Source organism: Pan paniscus, chromosome 13 (assembly GCF_029289425.2).
Source record: "Pan paniscus chromosome 13, NHGRI_mPanPan1-v2.0_pri, whole genome shotgun sequence".
In the NCBI taxonomy this organism is placed as follows: Eukaryota; Metazoa; Chordata; class Mammalia; order Primates; family Hominidae; genus Pan; species Pan paniscus.
Genome location: NC_073262.2, coordinates 140,319,570 through 140,331,857, shown reverse-complemented (window position 1 = coordinate 140,331,857; position 12,288 = coordinate 140,319,570). Strand labels below are relative to the sequence as shown.

Here is a 12,288-nt window from a genome sequence, read left to right as displayed (position 1 = left end):
CTATTTTTAATTTTTGGATTTACAAACTGATTGCAACTTACATATAAACTCAAAATATGTTTTACACAGTTCAAATATACATGAACTATTCCAGGAATGCAATCGACATGGAAATTGAGGGAAGATGATGATACTTGGCTTTGTTCAGAACTTTCCTGAGAGTTAGTCAACTTTGTAGAATGCCACGTCATAGACAGCAACATGAGGGGTGGTGTGTGGGTCTCAGTGCAACACACCTGTGTCGGCCTCCCTGTGACGCCAGGCACAGGTGTGTGCAGGTCTCATCACTGCATTCAACTGCTGGTGTACTTGGTCTTGAGTATTTCTATATCAAAATTCTTATTATGTTACTATAAACTACCTGTATTTTATTTGTTAAGGAAATGTTATATTGACTCGAAATTATGTGCGCTGGTTGACTTTCTCACCTATGCATTTCATTTCAGGTTAGTAAGGAAGTTAAGGAACTTGTAAAAAGACAGGGTTGAGAACCACAGCTTCAGAACTCCAGTGTGGATCTGTCGTCTCTCCATCACACTGTATGAACCAGCCCCGGCACAATTCAGAGCACAGGTCTGGGTGCCTGGTGCTCAGGCCATCATGAAGATTTGGATGGCATAAAGTTAGAGATCAAAGCCTAACTGATTACTTAAAATACTATGTTTCCATCAAAATTAACTCAGACAAATTATGGAGTAGACTGAAATTACCATGAAAGTTTACGGTAAGACGGCCACCTTCAAAGAAGGCTTTAGCTTACAAGGCTGCTCCTGGCTGGGCCCACAGGCCCCAGGAGCCAGCACACTGTCCTCTGCACTCGGGGGACCTGGCAGACAAGTCCAAGAAATGCTGGGTGCCGACCGCTTCTCTCAGCTATGGCTGCACTGTTCTCAGTAAAGGTCTGAGTTTATGCAGGTGCAGACTGTCAAGAAAGGAGTCTGAAGACCCAGCCATAGCCTCCAGCTTGGGCTCTGTCACCTACAGTTATGTGAGCCTGGATAAGTTGCTCGGTTTTTGAACACCAGCCCTCATTAAAGAAGTAGGAGGGGACGTAATCTTTAAGAGCTTCCTTCCCCTCTGAAATTCTTTGGGTTCATGCCAGAGGTGAATTATTTGTACACTGAGATTGTCCACAGACTGTGTCTGTTTTGCTACTGGAAATCTCCAGGCTTTGCTTTTCAGAATAATAAGCTTCTTTAAAGTACTTCGCATCCTAAAATAGCAAACGTATTAATCGGGAACAAAATGATTGATGTTACCTTATTGATGACTCACACATTGACCTATTCAAACCTCACAACACAATCTTGGGCTTAGCAGCTACCCCCACTGGCGCTAAGAAATAAATACGCTATACAGTATCTTCCATGCAAGTGAACTTCTACTCTTGCTGTTAATACATTTCTTGCTTTTCCTGAGATGAATGAATCTTCATATTTCCTTCAATTGCCTCAACATGATGGAAATACAAGAACCATGACTACCACTAACAGAGACGTGCGGGACTGAGAGGCGAGGGCGGCTGGGCCTCCCCTGTGCCGTTTCCTCTCCAGGTGACAGGTTTCCCTCCAGGCAGCACATCTGGGCTCCACTCCCTTCACCTTTGCCTGCTCTGCTCAAGACTGTCCTACAAACCCCAGACCTTTAGGGTTTCACAAAAACATTTAAATTGTTTCCTCTGAGAAGAAGGCTGAAAGCTCCACCAGCACCAGGGCAGTACACAGCAACTGACAATCTTTCCTATATTCAGTGGATATTCCCTGGAACCAGCTATAAAAGAAACGGCAGCTGTCATGTTTATCCTCCATGAACTTATCTACTTGGATGAGGTAGGGGAGGAGTTACATCATACCCAGAAAAATAAAAAGGCTTAAATCACAGCAGCTCTCAGGTGTATGCCCACGTAAGCAGTAGTTAACATTTTAGCATGGTACAAAAATAGCAAAACAAGTTTCACAGGTATTTCATTTCTACCATTATTTTCCTTATGTAGAAAAGTAAAGCTCATTGGGCCGGGTGTGGTGGCTCATGCCTGTAATCCCAGCACTTTGGGAGGCCGAGATGGGAGGATCATTTGAGGTCAGGAGTTTGAGACCACCCCGGCCAATGTGGTGAAACCCCATCTCTACTAAAAATATAAAAATTAGCCGGGTGAGGTGGCAGGCACCTGTAGTCCAAGCTGCTTCAGAGGTCTGAGGCAGGAGAATCGGTTGCACCTGGGAAACGGAGGTTGCAGTGAGCTGAGATCGTGCCACTGCATTCCAGCCTGGGCGATCAAGTGAGACTGTCTCAATAAAAAAAAAGAAGGAAAGTAAGTTCGTTCTTTGAATGTTCTCTTCTGTCTGGAAATTACCAGGCAGAGAACAGAAAAGTTTGACAGAGTGAAGACTTCTCAGTATGCATTCAAGACAAGGACTTCTGTCCTAAGAGGCAGCTTTGGTAAAAAGAAATCCTTCAGCCCCAATACTGGGGTATGAGACAGCAGGGCTGCAAAGAAAAGCTGACAACAGCGACAAAAGCAGCAGCAGCAGCCGTGGCAGCCACAGCTATATCTTGCACATTTACTACCTGCCAGCCCCTGCCTGCAGCATTGCATACAGTGGTGACAGTTATCAGTACCAGTTCCAAGTCAGCAGGCCTGGGTCTGAACTGGCTCCACTGCTGACTAGCTGTGAGGGCTTGGAAAGTCCCTGACCTTTCTGAGCCTCAGTTTCCTCTTTATCTGAAAAACTGAGAGAAAACGATCTGCTCCCCATGAGGTTACAGCAAGGGTTAGAGAAGACCTTCACATAAAACACCAGGTGGGCGCAGCAGGGGTTTGGTAAATATTAGCTACTTTCACTACTTAGTGTCTTCTTTGACAGCTACTGACCTAAGAGTATAAATCCGGTTTAGAGAAGTTTAGAAGCACGATGAGAAGACAAGCATGCTAAGGCACCCACCTAGCAGAGAAGCAGGAAAAACTGGGGAAACTTCAGAGGAGGGGGACAGAGGTTCTCAACCCACAGGGAAAGCCCACTCCTTTCCCTAGGAAAATCACACAGCCATGTGCCACATACAGTAAAAAAGACAGAAGGATCACAGGTGGTGTTGCTTTGATCATCTTCATTACACAAACAACTAAATGAAACATTTTGGTTAAAATTAAGAGTAAATCTTCATTATAGTGATTTAAGATAAATTACTTCTCTACTACAAAGTAGTTATACTTTAGATTCAAGGGAAAACTACTTACCTAGTTTTAAAGTTGTAAACTTACAATCCCAAGGAGAAACCACTGGAAACACTGGCCCTTTCCAAAATGAATGAATGAGTCTCGGAATACATATCATTTCTGTTGCCAGGTGTCTGTGTGTGTGTGTGTGTGTGTGTGTGTGTGTGTGTGTGTGTTTTGGTTTATTGTTTTGGAATCTGGCCTGGGGCAGGGGGATTATACTACTGGTCTATAATCAAATACATGGCAATTTTGAATGATTAAATCTTGCATGTAGTCAAAATATTTAATTTGGGAGAAAGAAACGAATTTACTTAATTTTATCTAGGTAGTCTGAATAATAAAAGTTCTAGTAAGTCCATTCCATGAAAACAAGCTTCTTTATTTAAAAAAAAACAAAAACAAAAAACAAATTTGGGCGGCCTCCAGTAATAACAGTGAGGTAATAAAAATCCTCTTCTCCTGTCCCATGTCTAACACGTAGTGAGATGTAATGGACTTACTGATTGGTGAAGAGGTTGGTAATCTAAACATTATGGCCTCTGGGGCTCCAAGATCACTCCTTTAAATATGAGCAGATATTCTGGAAGCACTGGCATATGAGTAACCAGTCATAAACAATTCCTTTGCTGAGTCACACAGCCTGATTTTTCAGGGATAAGAAGTTCCTCTTGGACATTGCCTTTTGAGGAGCAAACACGCTGCACCAACATTTAGTCTCACAATTCTGTAGGGATTGGATAAGAATCTCACTCTAATCAGGTAACCCTCCAATCAACTTCGCTGAAACACCGTTCTGCAACTATAAATAACTTGATTTCCTGTGCTCAGCATAAGTGGCAGTTGAGACTGCAGGGTTTTTTGAAATTTGCTAAGGAGGCTTCCGCTGTGGGATATTAACTCAGGCTGAACAGAAACTGACTCTTAAAGAAAAAGGGAAATTTAGTCTCCATCTTTGCCCCAGTAGGACACTCTCAATACTACTAGAAAAGACCTACCTTACTATATTTATGTCTTACCTGCCCAGGGAAATGACATGTCTAAAACACACACCATATGATTCCACGCTCCACCATCTCAGACTGAGCTAGAGCAGGGCCAGCCCGCCTCGTGCCAACTTCATCCCCATATTGGTCAAGACTCCACTCTCCCACACCTGGGGACCCTGGCCCAGGTACCTATAATGAGATGGGACTTGGGAGACTGTGTGTCCACGCTCTCCCCTAACAGCCCTTTCTTGGGACAGTGCTGGTCATTTAGAAGGGCTGAATGCTAATCAGTATGTGGAAAGAGAGCGGGGTGACACAAGCCATCGCAAACACAGGGAAGTTACAAAAGCTGCAGAAATGCACAGTGTCTCCACTGTCCACATCGGACCCTCTCCTACAGCTCCAGGGCTGGTGCCCACTTGCTGAAGAAGCCCAGGCTCCCACTCAGATCCTGCTTTTGTCTTCTAGTTGAGGTGGAGCTTGCCAAATCTACTTCCTCTGACCATCCCGGCTCTCCTCTGCATGGGTGCGGCCCCCAGTCCCTCCTTTCCGCAGGAGACCCATCCCTGAACCCACGGACACAATGCAGAGCAAGAACTGGCACAAACCAGTGTGAAACACCCACAACCACTTTCCCGTGCGTATACCCAGCCCATGGCCCAGGGCAGCCGCTGGGTGACGCCCTACCCCCCACCCATGATGACCCCCAATTCCCATCACCACTCAGCACATTTCCTTCCCTACCTGAACATTAGCCTCTTAACAGGAACTGCATTTTGCTTTTGTTCACCATGTCTCACTCTGATACAGTTTTTGCTACCATTTACCAAGAAAAGCTCCTACAGGTTCACAACCTCTCTCTGAAAACCCTTGGGGCCATGATTCAGAATTCAGCATTTTTGGACATTAGAAACGTAGTAAGATGCATACACCATATACTCTGGTACAACCCAGAGTAGCAGCCCTTAATCAAAGACATCAACAAGACTGCAGAGAAACGTAAGAAAATTCACACTCAGAGGGATCAATGAAGACCAAAACTAGCCCCCCATTGGACAGGGCAAGTCTCACTGCCAAAATTCTGCCACAAACTTATAAAAACAAAACAAAACACAAACCTTCCGGTCTTCAAAGCTTATTGGGTTCTGGAACTGGGGGTGAGGGACAGTGGGCCTGGGCTGATCACATAACTACTCAGTTGGACACAGTCCAGACTTTCCTCTCCCTTCCTCCCGGCAGCATCTCGAAGTCATCTGAACCCAGACCCGCCCAGGAGGCTCCCAGCCTTAAGTAACAGACCCTGTAGCCAGTGCCTTAGCTGCTCCAGGTGTGCCTCTACCTACTCCTCTGATTAGCCTGTCCCTGGCTTCCTCACATCCTGTTCTCAACGTTTACTCTTCCCTTCTCCAAGGACTCTCAGTCCAGCAGGCAGCTCTTCACCTCCATCCTCCTCCTGCCATCTATGGTGTCCCAGGCTGCTCCTCAGAACACCGGCACCGCTCAGCCACATTCCCACCCTTCCTTCTTTCAAGAACCCTTCCCTGATGGTGATTCAAGGGTCTCTCTTCCCAGGCCCCTAGGAACTAATTAGTTGAAGGGGTAAAAACCGGCTCCAGAGGGCTGGCCCACTGCCAGAGTTTTAAACGAAGTCACAGAAAAACCACACTAAAATGGACATTTAAAAAACAGCAACCATCTGACAAGCAAAGAACTGGCTTTTCAGTATGCGTTCATCAGACTCTGCTTCTACACCTCTCTCTGGCATTTCCTAATAAGCTCTCCCAAGGTCAAGGCAGTCTGATTCATCTTAAATCTTACACACATCCCCAGTAGATGATTAATTTCTACCTGATGAAAGAGTGATTGTTTGGGGCTCATACTTTTACCAAGATCCCACGAACACCTGATTAAGTGGAAAGCTAGGGTTTTATATTTCTTTTCCAAAGTGCACCCTTTCACTTTTATTCCCATTCATGTTCAACCACAAGCTGCATGAAAATGTGTATTTGCAAACCCTCTCCGCCTCATCCCCTGCCCAATTTTAATGCCAAACTACAGCCGTAGCCCCACGACTGCATATTGAGCTGGACAACGACAAAATCCTAGAGGCAGGATCCTGTCCGGGCTGGGCGGACCCGGGAGACCAGCCAAAGTGGATTTGGCGTCTGGGGTCCTCGGCGGAGGTGATCCCCAGGTGCTGAGCGGGTTGAGTGCTCCAAAGCACCCCAGCCGCTCCCCGGTGGTTCCAACAGCGGGTGAGGGCACCGGCTCTGGCCACCCGGTCCTTGATGCTGTATTTTGTAAAATAGCAAACTAGCAGCTCCCTGTGACTCTAGGCCGGGCGCAGACCTGGTCAGAGCCTGTCTGCAGACCATCACCTCGGGCGGGGAGAGACCATGTGCCTTTTCGTCCTTGGAGGTGGCGTCCCACAATAAAGCGTGCTTCCTAGCGCATGAGGGACGCCGCTCGCCGGGCCACTCACGGACCCGCGCCCACTGCGCCCGCTCCCACCGCGCTGGGGTCCCGCCAGAGCCCACCCCACGCCTCCCGGGCACCTGCGCCTGCCATTGACCTCGGAACGAGCTGGAAGCCCCTGAAACCCCGCCGCAGTCACGAAAGAAAGTTTCGGAAGCGCTTTCCTCTTACCAGCTTCTGCGCTTCCGGGCTCAAACAGTCGATCTCCCGGCTTTGAGCGGCCGCGGGGCTGGTCATCCTGCCGGGCTCGGCCCGCTCCACCCGGCGGGAAATGCTCGGGGACCGCGCCGGGAGCCCCTCGCGGGCCGGGCCAGGGGGCGCGCGCTCTGTCCGCGGAGACGGAGCCACTCGCCGCGAAGTGAACGCTCGCGCTTCCGGGGCCAGGAGCCAGCCCGCCGGGGAGCGGCTCGCGGGGCTGGGCTCGGGCTCGGGCGCGGCCGACAGGGGCGGGGCGCAGGTGGCCGCGGGCTGAGTCGGGCTCGGGGTGGAAGGGCGCCGGGGAAGCGGGACTCGGGCGCCTCCGCCCGTCCCATGGCCCGCCCCGTCCCCCACGCAGCTCCGCCTCGGAGGGGCCCTCCCGGCTACGCCCCGCCCCGTCCCCGCCCCATGACTCGCCCCACCGCCCCCGCCCCATGACCCGCCTTCCCCGCCCCCCTGCGCCGCTCCGCCTCGGAGGGTCCCTCCCGGTTACGCCCCTTTCCCCGCCCCCACCGGCTCCGCCCCACCCAGGCCCCGCCCCACGTCCTGTCCCGCCCTTCCGCGCTCCCTTAACGCGAGCCCCGCCCCGCCCCCCGCGCTCCGTCTCGGAGGGATCTTCCTGGTCCTGCCCCGCCCCTCCCGGGCTGTCCATCACCACCCCTCCGGCCCCCGCCGGAAAGAGGACCTGGAGGAAAAGACCCCTCAGGCTCCGGCCGCAGCTCCACCCGCAGGGGCCGTGGGAAGCGGGCGCTCCGGGGAGGATGCCGCGCCCAGTAGGGGTCGACCCGAAGAGGGGGTCCCCTCCGGGGGGGGACCTGCCCGGGGCTGGGCGAGGGCTGAGTTCCCGGCTCCCCCACATCCATCACCCTCAGGCCACGCTGAGCTTCCTGGACGCGGAAGCCTAGGCCCCAGCACCGCTGCACCTGCCGGCCGGGCACCCCACTAACGCGGCATCCCGAGAAGGGCCGACTTCCAGGACGACGCAGCTGCGTGCACACAGCCCCCCTTGGCCGGGTGCGGCGGCCCGCAGGGGAGAACGAGCTTGCAGGGTGCAGGTGCGGGCCGCTGGGGCCGATCTGGCGTCGCAGAACCCGGGGTCCACACCGTCCAGGCTGCGGCCGCGAGGACCCTGCCAGGCGCCGGTCTCCTCCGGGAGGGCTCCAGCCCGCGCCACCTCCAGGCACAGGGCGCCCTCGTAACTCCCAATGAAAGTCCTGCGGGAAACGGTTCCCGACCTCGCCAGGCTGGGGGCAGAAGCGACGGGATGACGCGGATTGTAATCGGAAGGTCAGCCTGTCCTGGCCACGCCAGGAAATGTAAAATTTAAAGCACATTTACATTTTACAGCCCCCCAATTCCCAATTCCCTTTTCTCTGCACGCTGACCCAACTTGGTAACGTGAGCTCGCGCCTGTGAGCACTCACCTTCCCGCCGTGATCCGGGCCCAGGGCTTCAGGGCAGGAGTTGTCAGGAGGGTGTGCAGCAGGGAAAATGGGTGCTGAGGAGCCGGAGGACGACTTGGGAGGGTTAGGGGAGAAGGAAAAGAGGGGCCGAGCAAAAGCCTAGAGAACCGCTGGGGAAGAAACGTTGAACTTAAGATGAACAGAGGCCAAGCTGTCTTTGATTGACAGCATCTCAGGCTCACAAAAGCAACTTTCAAAGATAATGAAATGCCTACCTTTCAATAGCTTGTTTTCTCCCTGTAACGCTTATTTAAATGTTGTTATAACAATTCTTTCTTTCTTTCTTTCTTTCTTTTTGAGATGGAGTCTCGCTCTGTCGCCCAGGCTGGAGTGCAATGGCGCGATCTCGGCTCACCGCAACCTCTGCCTCCCGGGTTCCAGCGATTCTCCTGCCTCAGCCTCCCGAGTAGCTGGGATTACAGGCACCTGCCACCATGCCCGGCTCATTTTTGTATTTTTAGTAGAGACGGGGTTTCACCATGTTAGCCAGCCTGGTTTCGAACTCCTGACCTCAAATGATCTGCCTGCCTTGGCCTCCGAAAGTGCTGGGATTACAGGTGTGAGTCACCGCGCCTGGCCTATCACAATTCTTGATTGTTTAAAGTGCCATTATTAGGAGAAAATAATTTTAAATGTTCTCTGGGAATTTATTGTAGAAAGCAGTTAGACTTCTACCAGTGGTCACAACTTCACTGATGAGAATGATAACCCATTAATAAAACAGCCCTCTTCTTCTGAGACTTGATTTTGAATATTCTGATCTAGATAGGCAGATTCTAAAGCTACTCAACACCCCGAACCCTGTGACCACATCTCCCAGAGCAGGGTACTGGGACTGGTTTCCGTTCCCTTGGCCTGTCCCTGAGGCAATGCTTGAAGACACCTGTAATTGCCACAAGACGCATTTTCCTAACCCCCAGGCTGCCAGTCAATTGCTAGTTACCAGCTTCTGAAAACCATACAGGGAAGGGATTAAGAAGTGGGCTCTGGAATTAAGCCACCTCATTCAGTTCCTGGCCCTGCCACTCACTAAGGGATATTGAGCAAGTTACTTAGCTTCTGTGCCTGGAGTCTTACCCAAAACATGCCGGTGATAATGACAGTGCCCGCTGTGAGGGTGAGGACCAAAGGCTCTAACACGGGGATCCCGCTGGGCACAGTCAGGGTGAGCTGCCCTGCTAGCCTGCTGCCTAGTGTCCTGGGAGTCCAGTAAAAGCAAACCAGCACCTGCCTTGCTGCCTCTGGAGTCCCCTCTTTTCCAGATAGAGTCCCCTTGGTAGGTGCCCTGACTCAAGGTGCCCAGGCCTCCTCCTCCTCCTCCATAGCAGGAAGGAAGCTGGGCACCAGACCAAGAACTGGGATGGGCCAGGCAGCAAGACTGTGGGCAGCCCAGGAAAGAGAACAAACCCACTGCCTGCCACAACAGCTGTGGGAAGGGGCTGCTGCAGAGGATGTAGGTGGCAGGGAGGGGACCATGCCAGGACACTCACAGAGTAAGAAGCAGCGAGCTGATGAGTCTTAGTCCCAGGAACAAATGAACATTACCAGCAATAAAATAATGGCTGGTTTCTGATTCTGCTAAGTAGTAGCACATTAAAGAAAACTGCCATCCTGACACCCTTCTAGATGAGAGGATGCTACATTCTGACTTGGGTTTCAGCCCAGCCAGTCCTGTGAGGTGGAAGTCTCAGAACCATCCCCAGCTCAAGAGCAAAGTCTATACTGTAAGTTGAATGCTAATACATCTTTCTTGGTGTTTTTAGATCCCAGAGCCCCAGGAATAAAATGCAGAGGATCCACAGTTGCCTCCCAGTTTTATTAGGATGGTGCAAAAGTAATTGCAGTTTTTCCATTAAAATTAACAGCGAAAAATGCAATACTTTTACACCAACCTAAATAATACAGGTAACTTTAAAGTCCCCTTCTTGAAGCCCCCTTCTGAGGTAGTCCCCTCTCCCACCCCCAGTCTTTTTTTTTTTTTTCAATGTAGAGCAAGGTCAATTGTGAGGGTGGTGAATGGGTGACTGGAACCCACAAACTTGACGCTGGGAAGGCCGGGTCAGAAGTCAGGCTGTGGATGTGGCTCTGAAAGGTGGCATTTTATAGCAACATGGAGATGCACAAAGTGTTCATCCCAGTACTCACAGCTCTAAAGACGGCTTGGCAGAGTAACGTTAAATCATACGCCTCGAAGACAAAACTAAAACCCCGAGGGCACCTTGGAAAGGTCTGAGCAGGGGGGTGGGGGGTTTCCTCGGAAGAGGGTGCATCTGGGGCCAGGCACAGTGACCCACACCTGTAATCCCAGCACTTGGGGAGGCCGAGGAGGGTGGATCACCTGAGCCCAGGAGTTCGAGACCAGCCTGGCCAACATGACAAAACCCCGTCTCTACTAAAAATACAAAAATTAGCTGGGTGTGGTGGTGCACACCTGTAATCTCAGCTATTTGGGAGGCAGAGGCATGAGAATCACTTGAACACAGGAGGTGGAGGTTGCAGTAAGCTGAGATCATGCCACTGCATTCTACTAGCCTGGACAACAGAGTGAGACTCTGTCTCAAAAAAAAAAAAAAGAAAAAAAAAAAAAGGGGGTCCATCTGGACCATACCAGCATGGGGCCCAGGGTCTTAACTAAAGAGCTGAGAGGTCAGTGACCAGGGCTTGACTTCCTCCTTCTTTTGGTAAGGATGATCCAGGGACAGCCCCTTCTAACAAGTGCCTTGGAATTTATGGCCCCTTCCAAACTGCAGTTAATGGCCTGTAGACACACAGAACTCACCTCCTGACATCACTGGTTAAGCCCAGAATCTCTGCACTGAGAGGGTACTTTGGGTTTTGTGACAGGTCTGACTGCCTCAGAGGGCATCCTTAAAAGTTGCCAGGCCTGTGATATAACTTTGTCTTCCTCTGTGCCCTCTCAATGAAAATTACATGTCTGAAACCTAAAAATCCATTCTCAGAAGTATAGGAGACTCCTGAGAAAAGAACGAAAGGCCAGTAGCATGGTCTAATTTTGTTCTAGGAACATCAGAATCATAGCTAACCAGAAAATGCCAGAACAGTTAGCCAATTTGGGGCCACACCCAAACATGGTTTACTTTGTCTCCATGGTATTGGTCTGTTGCAAGGTTCACTAGCTGCGCCTCCCGCTGTGGTTTGGGGCTACAGAGACAAACCCTTACAGGGATGACAACACAAGGCTGAGGGCAGACGGGGAGGACACAGTGGCTCTCAGCCTCCCCATTAGTCAGATAACTAACATGAAGTCATTTTTCTAAATCACAGCCCTAACATCTGTTTTTCTTGAACGTGAATCACTAGCCATACTCATGACAGCAGAATAAATGTCAGTAAATTACTTCTACAAACCATGAGCTTACATTCATGTTATTGCTTTATTTGGATCACCTCTTTTTTTTTTTTTTTTTTTGAGATGAAGTCTCGCTCTGTTACCCATGCTGGAGTGCAGTGGCATGATCTTGGCTTACTGCAGCCTCCGCCTCCCAGGCTCAAGCAATTCTCCTGCCTTAGCCTCCTGAGTAGCTGGGATTACAGGTGTGCGCCACCACGCCCAGCTAGTTTTGTATTTTTAGTAGAGATGGGGTTTCACCACGTTGGCCAGGCTGGTCTTGAACTCCTGACCTCAAGTGAACCACCCGCCTCACCCTCCCAAAGTGCTGGGATTACAGGTGTGAGCCACCACACCTGGCCTATTTGGATCCCTTTGACTAATATCTAAAAACACATCTGTTATACGTGTGGCTCATGAAATGATCACTTGAAATTTACACAGCACCTTTCAGTTTACAACAGACTTTATCCACACACTGAGGCTCACAGAGGTTATAGCACTTGTCCACGGATGCACGTTGGAAGAGCGAAGCTAGGTTTTCAACCCAGGTCCCCTCAGCCCTTAGCACATGATGACGGAATGCACCAGCGGCACGCC

The 12,288-nt window shown here is 50.6% G+C and overlaps 1 protein-coding gene across 31 annotated transcripts in view; it reads right to left on the bottom strand.

Annotated features, from left to right (window-relative positions):
- Positions 1–12,288, bottom strand: part of LRRFIP1 (LRR binding FLII interacting protein 1) — a 156,977-nt gene that overhangs the window by 81,345 nt on the left and 63,344 nt on the right. For 4 of the 31 annotated variants that reach the window (XM_055109255.2, XM_063595332.1, XM_063595330.1 and 1 more), the window contains exon 1: positions 6,850–7,229. The exons of 18 other annotated variants lie outside the window; for them this stretch is intronic. In XM_055109255.2, the coding sequence (XP_054965230.1) occupies positions 6,850–6,915 (66 nt within the window). In that variant the 5' untranslated portion in view covers positions 6,916–7,229. Of the gene's footprint in view, positions 1–6,849; positions 7,255–12,288 lie in introns of those variants that run through there. 9 more of the 31 variants (XM_063595341.1, XM_034955443.3, XM_063595336.1 and 6 more) reach the window with 5 other exon arrangements.